General features: G+C 37.6%; 1 protein-coding gene across 2 annotated transcripts; it reads left to right on the top strand.

Moving 5' to 3' along the window:
• Window positions 1-17: 17 nt before the first annotated feature.
• Window positions 18-9,619, top strand: LOC113670712 (solute carrier family 49 member A3). 2 transcript variants are annotated; one of them, XM_089195140.1, is made up of 9 exons: window positions 19-316; window positions 1,075-1,233; window positions 2,690-2,906; window positions 3,760-3,836; window positions 4,159-4,293; window positions 5,203-5,319; window positions 5,865-6,017; window positions 7,365-7,522; window positions 8,148-9,619. In XM_089195140.1, exons 1-9 carry the CDS (start codon window positions 119-121, stop codon window positions 8,452-8,454), a joined length of 1,521 nt encoding a protein of 506 aa, XP_089051266.1. In that variant the 5' UTR covers window positions 19-118; the 3' UTR covers window positions 8,455-9,619. The 2 variants fall into 2 exon arrangements, with proteins under 2 accessions (XP_089051267.1, XP_089051266.1); XM_089195141.1 differs by lacking the exon at window positions 7,365-7,522 and having other exon boundaries at window positions 18-316.
• Window positions 9,620-11,048: the final 1,429 nt, after the last annotated feature.

The following is an 11,048-nucleotide window of genomic DNA, read 5'->3' as shown; positions in this document are numbered from 1 at the left end:
CAACTTCCACGAATGACAGATACGCCTGGCAAACTTCCGCTTTGTCGCGTGACACTGAAATGGTTTCGATGGGCTTCAAGTAGATTTCTTTGAAATCTTCCTCTTAAATCAATGTGAAATGAACCCTAACGACGAAAAGGCATCTCTACTCCACTCTGGATGTTCAAGATCCACTATTTATTCCAGAAACTTGTCTCAAGGGGAAAGGATTTTAGAGCTATCCAAATCGAGAGAGTTATCCTCAAAGTACAGATTGTATCGCAGAAGATGGTACATGCTCCTTGTCCTATTTGTACTGAATGTCTCCAATGCTATGGTGAGCCATCGAGATCTCTTATAACTAGAACTTGCTTGTAGTTTGCCCTTCACAAAAAAATAAATAAGGACTGAAATCAGTTTTAGACTGAAGAAAAAAATTTCGGTCTAAAATTAGTCAGGCTTTCATTCTAGGTCGTGTGTAGTTCATCGGCAGGAGATCCCAATCTGTATCAGCTTTAGACTAAAGAAAAAAATTTCAGTCTAAACTTAGTCAGGCTTTCGTTCTAGCTCGTGTGTAGTACATCGGCAGAAGATTCCAATCTGTATCAGCTTTATCTTTGACATACGTCAAATCTACGAAAAATTTATTATGTAAACATTAATTTTGTAACTATAGGATACATCAGACACTTGATAGATAGTCCTTCATTTTGGCAAAGGAGTCAATTCTCATGTTGATAACTTGCTTTTAGTACTTGCATGTCAATGGTGATGACAAGTCGCTTTGTCCAAATCACTAAACTTAATGTTGCACTACCAAAAGTGAGCTTTTTTCAGCTGTGCATCAAATTTTATGGCCCTTTATCCTCCTAAGATAAGATTGATAACTCTGTATCTCCTTTCCTGTTGTAACATCTTCACAAATGGTATGGCTCATCCCACTGATAGAGGCTTAGAGTGGAGGAAGAAAAGGGGCAATTTCAAAAAGCTTAGCTGAGAACGTAGACTATATTTTTATAAGATATGCAACTTGTCAATTAATTTGATTACCACCTCTAACAAGTTTACTAAACCAGATTTTATTTCTTGACTTAGTTGTGGTTAAGTTTTGCCCCTGTGGCTGACTACACAGCTTCATATTATGGTGAGAGTGTTAATGCCATAAACTGGCTTTCGATTGTGTTCCTTCTTTGTTATTTATTGTTTGGCTTGGTGGCAGTTTGGATCCTTGATGTTCTTGGTTTACGAACAGGGGTAAGTACAATAAGTAAGAGTTGGTACATTAATTAGTTAATAAAGGGGGTAAGTTTTGAAAGAAACTGTGGTGCTGCATCAGTAGGAGAGTATAACAGGGTCATTTAGTATTATCAACTGAGTTGATAAGTAAATTGGCCACTGTAAAGAGTTTCAAAGTTGATGTTTCAAGTGTTAGCCATTTGCCAATTGCTCTGACAAAGGGCTAACACTAGAAATGTGAGCTTTGAAACTCTTTACAGTGGCCAATTTATGTTTTTAACTCAGTTGAAATACTTCATTACCCTGGTACATTAGTTATGTTTGTTACTAGAATGTGATCAGTTACCTTGACTGCCATAGTAAATCAGGTCAGTATTGTTGCGCACCCAATGCAGCGGACACAGGGTGTTATGTGCTGGAGTTTGGGGAGTGTCAACCACTGTATAAGAATCAGTAACACAAGTTGATTCAACAATGTTTAATGCTATCATCTGACTATCATACACATGCAGTGAAAACTATAAAGGGGAAATTACAATGTACAAGATTAAAAAGTGGGCTGAGGTTAATCACAAAACAAGTGAAATTGAAAAGGAAAGGAAACTGAATACAAAAGGCTGGAACTTACGTCTGATCCTGTCTTTACAGGCTTAGAGAAACTGCAATGTTACATAACTGGAACAATCTTATGTAAAAAGAAACTCTGATCTATCTCCGCCGACCTCCTTACTCCAACTGACTTAATACTTAAGGGGCATACCACTATAAGGGTGTAGTTCACATGTACAATTGCAAACTGGTATATCAGGAATGCTAGCCAAGTAGGTAATTCAAACTGTGAACAATAGTACACTATGAAAATTGGGTTGTAAACTTGACAGAGAAATAAGACAGAACTGTTTTCCTACTTAAAATAAAATCAAAATGATTATGTAATCAAAGTCTTTTCTGAATGTTCATTACAAGTATAGTTGTATCAAGTAACAGACCACTAGAGTGAGGAATTGAATTGCTGTGAACAAATACAACAATGAGCATCATGGTGTGGCATAGATCCTGTCTTTCCTAAGACTACAAAAGCTTAAAAAAAGGATGAAAGATTTGCCACATGGGATTGAATAGGGTGAAGAGGAGCACTTTTAGGGAAGGAATTTCTTTAAAGAAAGAGTATGACTCCAATTTCATGCCATTTTTTCTAATCTAGTATTTGTTTCATCCCCTTTGGTTTTTCTATGGTGGGGGGCTTTTGGAGTCTCAGGGCAAAATCCTGGCAGGACTACTGTTATTGTTTACAATACCATTGCCAACATTCTCAATGTTGATGAAATACATCAGAATTTCACCTGCAGATGAAATTCAGATGGAGAAATGATCTTCCCAGGTGAGAATTGTTTCTTCACTTGCAAGGATCATTTGTTCATCAGATGGTCACTATTGTTATCATTTTCACGGTCATTTTGTTCTTAATTACCAGATTCTTTTGGGTGCATGGTTGAATGCCATCGGTGCAGGTGTTAGAATTCTCAGTGGACTTGATTTTGTCCTTCCCAACATCAAATTCATTGTAGTGATGATTGGTCAAACTTCAGCTTCACTTGCCCAACCATTTCTCCTTGGGTCTCCTACTAAGCTGGCAGCCCTGTGGTTTGGAGCAGATGAGAGGGCCACAGCAAACATGATAGCATCTCTTAGTGAGTTTTATTTTTAATGAACCTCATCTTTTTTCACATCTCTCATGAGGCCACAAATTCCCTGAGGAAGACTTTTGAAACTGGTGGTACTTCTTGTGTCTGACCATTAGTTTTGGAACCTATAAACCCTTGAACTCTCAATGGTGATCAACATGTAACTTCTCCCATTGTTATTCATAAGTTATTCAGCAAACAATTAATGAGAATACTCAAATTTATCTGGAATAAGTTGTTATCTTGATGTAACACCAAATTCTCATAACTAATTTTTAAGGAAATGTGTTGTAGCTAGATGGGAAAATGAACAGTCAGGTCTTGGGAGTTAAAAGGTTTAATTGACATGTCAATGCAACTAGTTCTGTGACAGACTGATTCTTGTGTGCATGTACATGACATCAGAAAGTTGAGGTAGACTCAAATTTAAATGAAAACCTGATGAAATGAAAAAATATTTTACCAAGACGCTCCATGTCACTTACTAGCTATGAACTACTGTCAGCAGATCACTTAAACCCTGCAATTCCCAGATCCATTTTATTAGTAATTCTCCTCACTGACTGTCCATGTAGATAAGACAGGAGATCAGAACTTGGTCTTACACTTCAAGCTATTACACCTGCCCTTAAGCTGATAAGCTTGTCTTTTTATGTGATCCTGGTGCAGGGTAGTATATCTAAATTTAAAGGAGGGTTAACTTAGATTGTAATCACTTTTGGGAATTACAGGGTTAATTGACAAATTTTTGTACCTCTACAATTAAGAGACATGTAATGATAAAACTGGCGTACATTTTTTATAACTTTGGTAATTTGTTGTTAGCCTTTTTTAATTGTCATTTGGTTTTTAATTTTAGGCAATCCCATGGGAGTTATGATAGCTAATGCACTGGCTCCTGTAATTATAAATAATGAAAAAGACATTCCTTTTATGGTATGTTTCTTTAAAAAATGCAGTTTCTAAAAATTACTGAATGCTACTAGACTTTCAGTATTCGTATCCTTACAGGAATTAGTTAATTGTTTTGTAAAGTAATACATTTCTTGAGTTGTACACCTATATCACCAATTTGTTACTCATGTTTGTTCAGTCAATTTTTTTTGAGGGAAATTAGCAGTAAGTTGACTTTGAGAACACTGGAAGAAAACATGGATGTTAACAAGTGTTTTTTTATGTTATTGAAACTTAGTTCTTGATTCATGATCATGGTTTCAATTTTTAGTTTCTGAGAATTTTCTTCATTTTTTTTCTGCAGTTGGAGATGTTTTCAATTCCTGCTTTCCTTGGTGTTGTCATGGCAACCTTTGGAGTATGCAGTAGCTCCCCACCAACCCCACCCACAGTATCAGCAGAGTCATCATCAGAGCCTTTCTTTCAGGGTCTCAAAAAGGTCTGATAGAATTTTTACTTGTATATTGCTTTGCCCTTGTCCAGTAACATCCTTTGCTATTAAGCACTTTAGCAATGCCTTAACTCATGATTGCATACTAAAACTCTATCTCTAACATGCTGTATATGATTACACTACTTTGTGGTGGAAGAGTATTTTATCACATATTAAGAACCAGAAATACATGTATTTAGAAAAATATTCCATTTTTGTTGTCATTTGACTATACTAGGTGACTACTTATCCCATTCACACCAGCAAAAAAATGTTTAGTTCAATTGCATTTAGCTGAATTACAATCAGAAACAGAGAACTGAAATACTTAATTTTGAGTAGGATTCAAGTAATTGCTAACTTGTATTTTTGATATGCTAAATTTGAAGTTGACAACATCCTTTTTAGCAGCTTCAATGAAGAAAATGATTCTCAACCATCTTTAGCAAGACAACTTTAAAACATGTCTAGGCTTTGATGAGAATGCTCCTACTCATTGCAGACATGCTTACATGTCTCATTTGGAGTGGTTGATGAAACAGGCAAATCCCAAATCCAAATCCAGTATTGTCACTCACTTCCCAAAGGTAGACATTTCCCATTGACATGCAGCACCCCTGAATTGGCACCAATTTAAGGCCATGATACCACATAATCTTGACCTCTTAAACTTCTGAGAAGCTGATATCTCTCTGAACTGGAAAGTTCTTCCTCTTCAAATTGTACCCCTTTTGACAATTTCCACTTTACCCAAATATTATAAGGAAAGAAGCCCACTTCAAACTGTTTCTTGTTGTCTCACATTATTAAAGACATAATATTATACCACTGAAATTTGTTTTTAAATCTTGACAACTATCTTATGTTTACATAGCCTCACCCTTTGTAATGAGAAACTTCTGCATTTTTGTTCAGCTTTTGCAGAACAAACCTTATCTAGTGTTATTGGTGACGTTTGGTTCTGGGATAGGCCTTTTTACCTGCCTTACAACAATTTTAGAACAAGTTATCTGCCCCAGAGGATATAGTGATGTAAGTATTGTCATGAAGATTTTGCAGTATGTGTCCTGGGTTATTAAAATAACAAGCATAAAGAACATACCAGACATTATATTAATTTTTTCCATGCCTCCGGCACATGATTTACAAACTTTTGGATCATGTGTACTTAAAGCAAACCAATAGAAAGTGGATTCTATTGCTTCACCATCCTTACAAGAGGCAAAAAAACTTTTCTGTTGTCCATCTGGTCTGACTTCTTAATACACTTGTTTTTCTAAACTTTCCTTTGTTCTCATAAGCTGTTGTGTTTGTGGATTTTATTATATGAGACTTCATCAAAATTCCAAGCCAATCTGAAAATGTTATTGTCACTTGGAAGTTAAACACATTAATAAGTTATCAAACTCTTTTGACTGTAAAAAAATTGTAGAATATAATATTTAGAACTGGCTTTCAGAGAAATGAAATGGTATGACATTGAACCAAAATATTTTCACACAATGTGCAATGGTGCAACACTGCACTCTGTCTGTTGTTAGCTTCTGATAGCAATTGTCTTTTGATTGTTGTTTAAGGACATGGCAGGAACAGCAGGTGCTGTTTTGATAGCGGTTGGTCTGGTGGGAGGTGGATTCACTGGTGTGTATGTTGACAAAACCAAGAAGTTTAAAGAGACAGCAAAGATTTCATATGCACTGGCTGCAGTATCATGTTGTTTACTCTTATACGTAAGTAATTGATGCCTTGAAGGGTTAACATTGTTAGCTGTCCTCACCGCTGCCTGTAACAGGGTGGAGCCTTATTGTCTTAGACCAGCATAAATGGTTCAAGTTGTACACCAGGACATGATTGTTCAAAGGGTGGATAACACTATCCAGTGGATAAATCTCTATCTGGTGGATAGCCCTGTATGTTTTGTGAAAACTTATCCAACAGATAGTAATTTATCCATTGGATAGCATTATCTGCCCTTTATACAACTGGGCCCAGCACATGGTTGTTCCAATGGTGGATATTGCTATCCACTAGATTATAAACCCTTTACACCCTAACATCAGCTTCCAAGTTCTCCACACTTTCATTTGTTCTCATGACCTTTATGTTTGAGTCAGGGGGGGATATTGTAGGGAGAAATTAGATGCTAGTCGCTCATAGAGGGTCAAAGGGATAATGATGACTGAAATCCAAGATACAGATTTAAAAAGTAATAATATACATGAAAATAGGTGCTTCTGATTGGCTGAAAATGAGAGCATTTTTCTTGTAATTTGAGTGCAAATTTCAAATAGCATGGTTGCTGTCAAATTTCATCTGTCTTCATTTAATTTATGAATGAGTAATAACATGCAATTTAGTATTAATAAACACTTGCAAAATTTTTGAAAGACTAAAAATTGCAATTTTGTTGGCTTTGAAAAGTTTACTTGTGCTTAATAATGCCAAATGGCATGTCTTTTGAGAAATCATGTTATGGCCTGTACTAATTAATGATGACAATAGGAGATGAGCTTTATTTGTTTGTCTCATGATGGAGTCACTTTCAATGTTGATTGTGACGTTTCAACTGCAGTACTGCAAGTCTTCATCAGGTGATGAGGTCGATTGTTTGCACGTCACCATGTGTAGCACGTTGGTTTGCTGCTATTGGTGCATTTTGATCCTCATTATAATTCTGGTTGTTGAATGGTGTTCCCTCATTGGTCCTCATTGATAGGCTGTTGTGTTGTTTGATCAAGGGTATCCAAGCTTCAGGAATTTTGATTCCACTATCCCTGTTGATGTTGTTGGGATGAAGTCCTATATGGATAGCCTCTTTGACCCTACCTGTGTACCAGTGAGGGTCATGATAAATAAACTTAACCTCGCTCCAAAAGGAATATGCACTGTTTTGTTATAAATCAATGTCATTGCCTGATGAAGACTAGCAGTATTGCAGTCAAAATGTCGTGATCAACATCCAAAGTGACTCAATGGTGAGACAAAAGACTAAAGTTCATCTCCTATCCTGCACTACAATAAACAATAACCACATATTTTATTACATAATGCTGACAATGCTCTCAAATTTTCACTAGGTGAGTAGCAAGCCTGGTCAACCTGCTCTTGTTGTGGCCACCTGTGGCTTGTTTGGTTTTTTTTCATTTGCCCTCATGCCAGTCTGTTTGGAAGTAGGAGTAGAGTGTACCTATCCTGTGGCTGAAGCAACAAGTGCTGGGCTGCTGTGGATGGCAGGGTATATTGGTGGTTTTTTTGTTGTTGTTACTTACTACTGTCCCATACACAATCCTGACCTCCCTGACTCTAGCAATCAATTAATATTGAATGACAACTTTTGTGATCCCTCATTCAAACAAAACATCTGAGTGTGTTATCCAACAAAAGTTCGTAATGGAGAACCTTTGTAATGGGCCTTGCTTGCCATAGAGTCTCTGTGGCTCAGTGGTGGAACATTCAGGAGCTGAGAATCCAAAGGTCTGAGGTTTGATTCCTCATTGTCCCTCACAGATGAAAAACATCTCTCTCTAAAAAAAACTTGCTCTGGTATTCTTCTCTCACTGGTGATTAGTTTTACATCTGATTGACAGAATACACCAAGTCTGCACTCTTGGTTGTGTGGTGTGACTGTCCAGGTAGAGGCAAGTCATTTTGATACAAAGTGGTTTTGACACAAGTCAATTTGATGCAAACCAAAGTTGATTACTCATGACCATGAGCCATTTTCGGTCAACACTCTCACTGGCCATCATCCCCTTGTTGCTTTATGCACATTGTAACAGTTTCAGTCACTTAACAAAGAGTCAGCACTACTTTACAGGGTATAACTTTAACCTAAGAATTTTATTATTTCTTCTTCACAGTCAAGCCACTGGGGTAATATTCATATTAGTTTCACAAGCTTTAGCATTTCCCAAAGTTTTCAAAAAGTCCAAGTGTCATCAGAAGTCAGGCGACAAAGAAGTTCCGGATTATCTGTATTCCATGATTTTTATGACGTCAGCGGCTGTTGTTATGGCAATTTTGATAATTTATGGCTTCAACCCTCCTTACAAACGCCTCCAGATGGAGCAAAGAAAAGAGGCTCAGAAAATTCTTCAAGCTGGTGCTGAGCAGAGACTTCCAAGTATACCTAACCCGTCTGACCCAGACATCAAAAACTTGTGCTAGGATAAAACTTGCAGACATTTCTTTTAGTTTTAGCAATGGTGGTTTGTTACTTCATCAGAGCGTATTTTGACTGACCGTATAAACCCTTCACCGGAACTCTAGAATAAAGGTAAAGATCACAAGAGGCCCATGGGAACAAATGTCTTGACTAAGCTTGGAATCACAAGTGTCTAAGGGGTTGATGGTTTTAGTTCTGCATCTGGGTCCAGTTGTTCAAAAGGTGGATAACTACCTAACAAATAAGAGTTAGAGAACGTACTGCGGTATCCGCTGGATCAAGGTTCATTCAGTGGATAGCGTCATCCGCCCCTTGAACAAACGGGGCTTTGGATAGCATATAGAAATGAAGCAAAACTAAGCGATTTAAAATTACTCTTCAAAATGATTTGAGAATTGCTTTTTAAGGCAGTGTACTGTTCCAAAAACTATCCTTGCCTTCCTCCGCACATGTTCACATAGAATTTGCGGGGAAGCCAAGTTTAAGAGAGTACGATTTTTTCAAAAACGCATTAAGGTAAATGAAGATTTTGTCAGCCGGAAAATACTTCGTTAGCTTCATAAGGAATCGGCGATCTTAGTCAGAATGAACTGAGTGGGCAACAAACGCTTCGAGAGGCGTACGTTTAGAGTTCAATTAAGCCGACTCAACTCGATAGTTGATGAATTTAATAGTTTCATTTTCACGATCCTCAAAGTTGTACTCGTTCTTTTCAGCGGTCATGTTATGGCTGCAAAGCAAAATGACCTTCAAGTTACAGAAAAAAGTTAAATAATGTAACTCTTTACCTGGTGGGTGTAGGACTTGATTAAATGTAACGCGAACCTAAAAAAAATGATAACTAGGTTATTTCATATATTTTATATAAATGTATTTAAATAACGCTTGTGGTGCTTGTTTTTTAAAAGTCCTCAAGGCGTTAAGTTTATGTGAGAATTATAAATGATATAGAATGGAGATACATGGAGGGATGCATACGATAAACGCAGTTAAATTATGCTGATTCTTTAATAAGTTCAACCGAGGAATTAGCCAGATATCATCTTACCACAACGGTTCTGAAATAATAGCGAGACACGTCTTTAACAAAGAATGCGCTCAACCATGTCTTTAGGTTAATACTCCTGTGGTTTATTTTTAGAAAATAAAGTATTTTTATTTTTAAAAGGATTAAGATGTACTACTGAGATCATCGCATATAGTGCACCTCGTGCCTCAGATTTTGTGCCCATTTAAGAATCGATAGAAGCCACGAGTTTTCATGAGTCGCAAGCAACTGTGAGAAAGTTTTCAATGGTAAGACAGCGGGATGTACCGATGATGATCTATCAACTGCGTCTTTCAGAAAAGCCGGTACATGGCGCCCAACATAATTCACCGAAGGATTAAGCTGACATGTCTCAAGATAGTGATGACTCTGATGTAATCTAATGCAAACAAAGCAATTTAAATGTGGTCAAAAGCATATCATCATTCTTTTTCTTGCCTCTGATTGTGCCGGAGTTTTACCCGGTACTGAGTTCTTCGTTTAGTGCATGATTGTTATGTCTGCCGATAGTGCGCATTCCGTGTCCTGCCTTCTTTTGTATCTGACTGATTACGTCTTCGCATAGCACTCACTTACTTTCAATGTGCCAGATTTGTAGGTCTCCTGATATCGCTCACACCATCTTGCGCCAGCTTGTTGCGTCTCCTGATAGCGTACACTCCGTTTTATGCGTGACTATGGTCTCCAGTTAGCGCACACTCCGTTTTTCTCTCCGATTACTATGTTTCCCGGGCGTGTAATTTCGATTTACGTCTCGTAATAATTTGCATACTGACTTGTGCCTGATTATTACGTCTCCTAATAGCGTGCACTTCGACTTTGTGCCTGACTGTTTCGTCTCCTCAAAAGTGGGCTTTCTCTTTTGCATACGATTGTTACATCTACCGTTAGCAGCACTCTGTTTTGTGCTCTATTATTACGTCTCGCAGTAGTGTGCTGCTCGATTTTTCCCTGATTGTGAAATCTTCCGATTACGCACACTCTGTTTTGTAAATGAATGTGACGTCTCTAGTTAGCCAGATCGTCACCTCTCCCTGTAGAAAGCTCTTCGATTTTCCGGCAATTTCTGCAGCTTCTGAAAACACAGGCAATATTTATCCTTAATTTTGCTCGGCTCCTTGCGATTACCTATACTAATTAATTCGTCTTCTGATAGCGCACGCTCCGTTCTGTGTCTGACTGTTACGTCTCCTGATAGCGCACTCCGTTCTGTGCCGTACATCTTTCGGTGGTGCGCAGTCCCATTCGTGTCTGATTATTACTTTAGGTAACGCTATCTCTGTTTTGCGTCTGATCTTTAAGTTCCCCGTCAACGCACACTCTGTTTAATTTATTCGCCTGGTTTATTTGAAGTCTCCTGTTTGGACAAATTCTTGTTCTTGATGTTTTGTCTTTGTTAAAGCAGTAACGTGACTCATGTTTGATCAATCTTTTGTTTGACTGTTACCTTTCCCAGAAAAAAATTATCCTGTGTTATTTCATGTTGTCCCATAACAATTATTAATGCAAAAATGTTGGATTAAGTTGGTGTTAAATATCCTTAGGACC

The sequence above is a fragment of the Pocillopora damicornis genome, chromosome 2 (assembly GCF_964200805.1).
Source record: "Pocillopora damicornis chromosome 2, jaPocDami1.2, whole genome shotgun sequence".
In the NCBI taxonomy this organism is placed as follows: Eukaryota; Metazoa; Cnidaria; class Anthozoa; order Scleractinia; family Pocilloporidae; genus Pocillopora; species Pocillopora damicornis.
The sequence above is the reverse complement of the archived record's forward strand: the minus strand, read 5'-3'. Positions and strand labels throughout refer to the sequence as shown.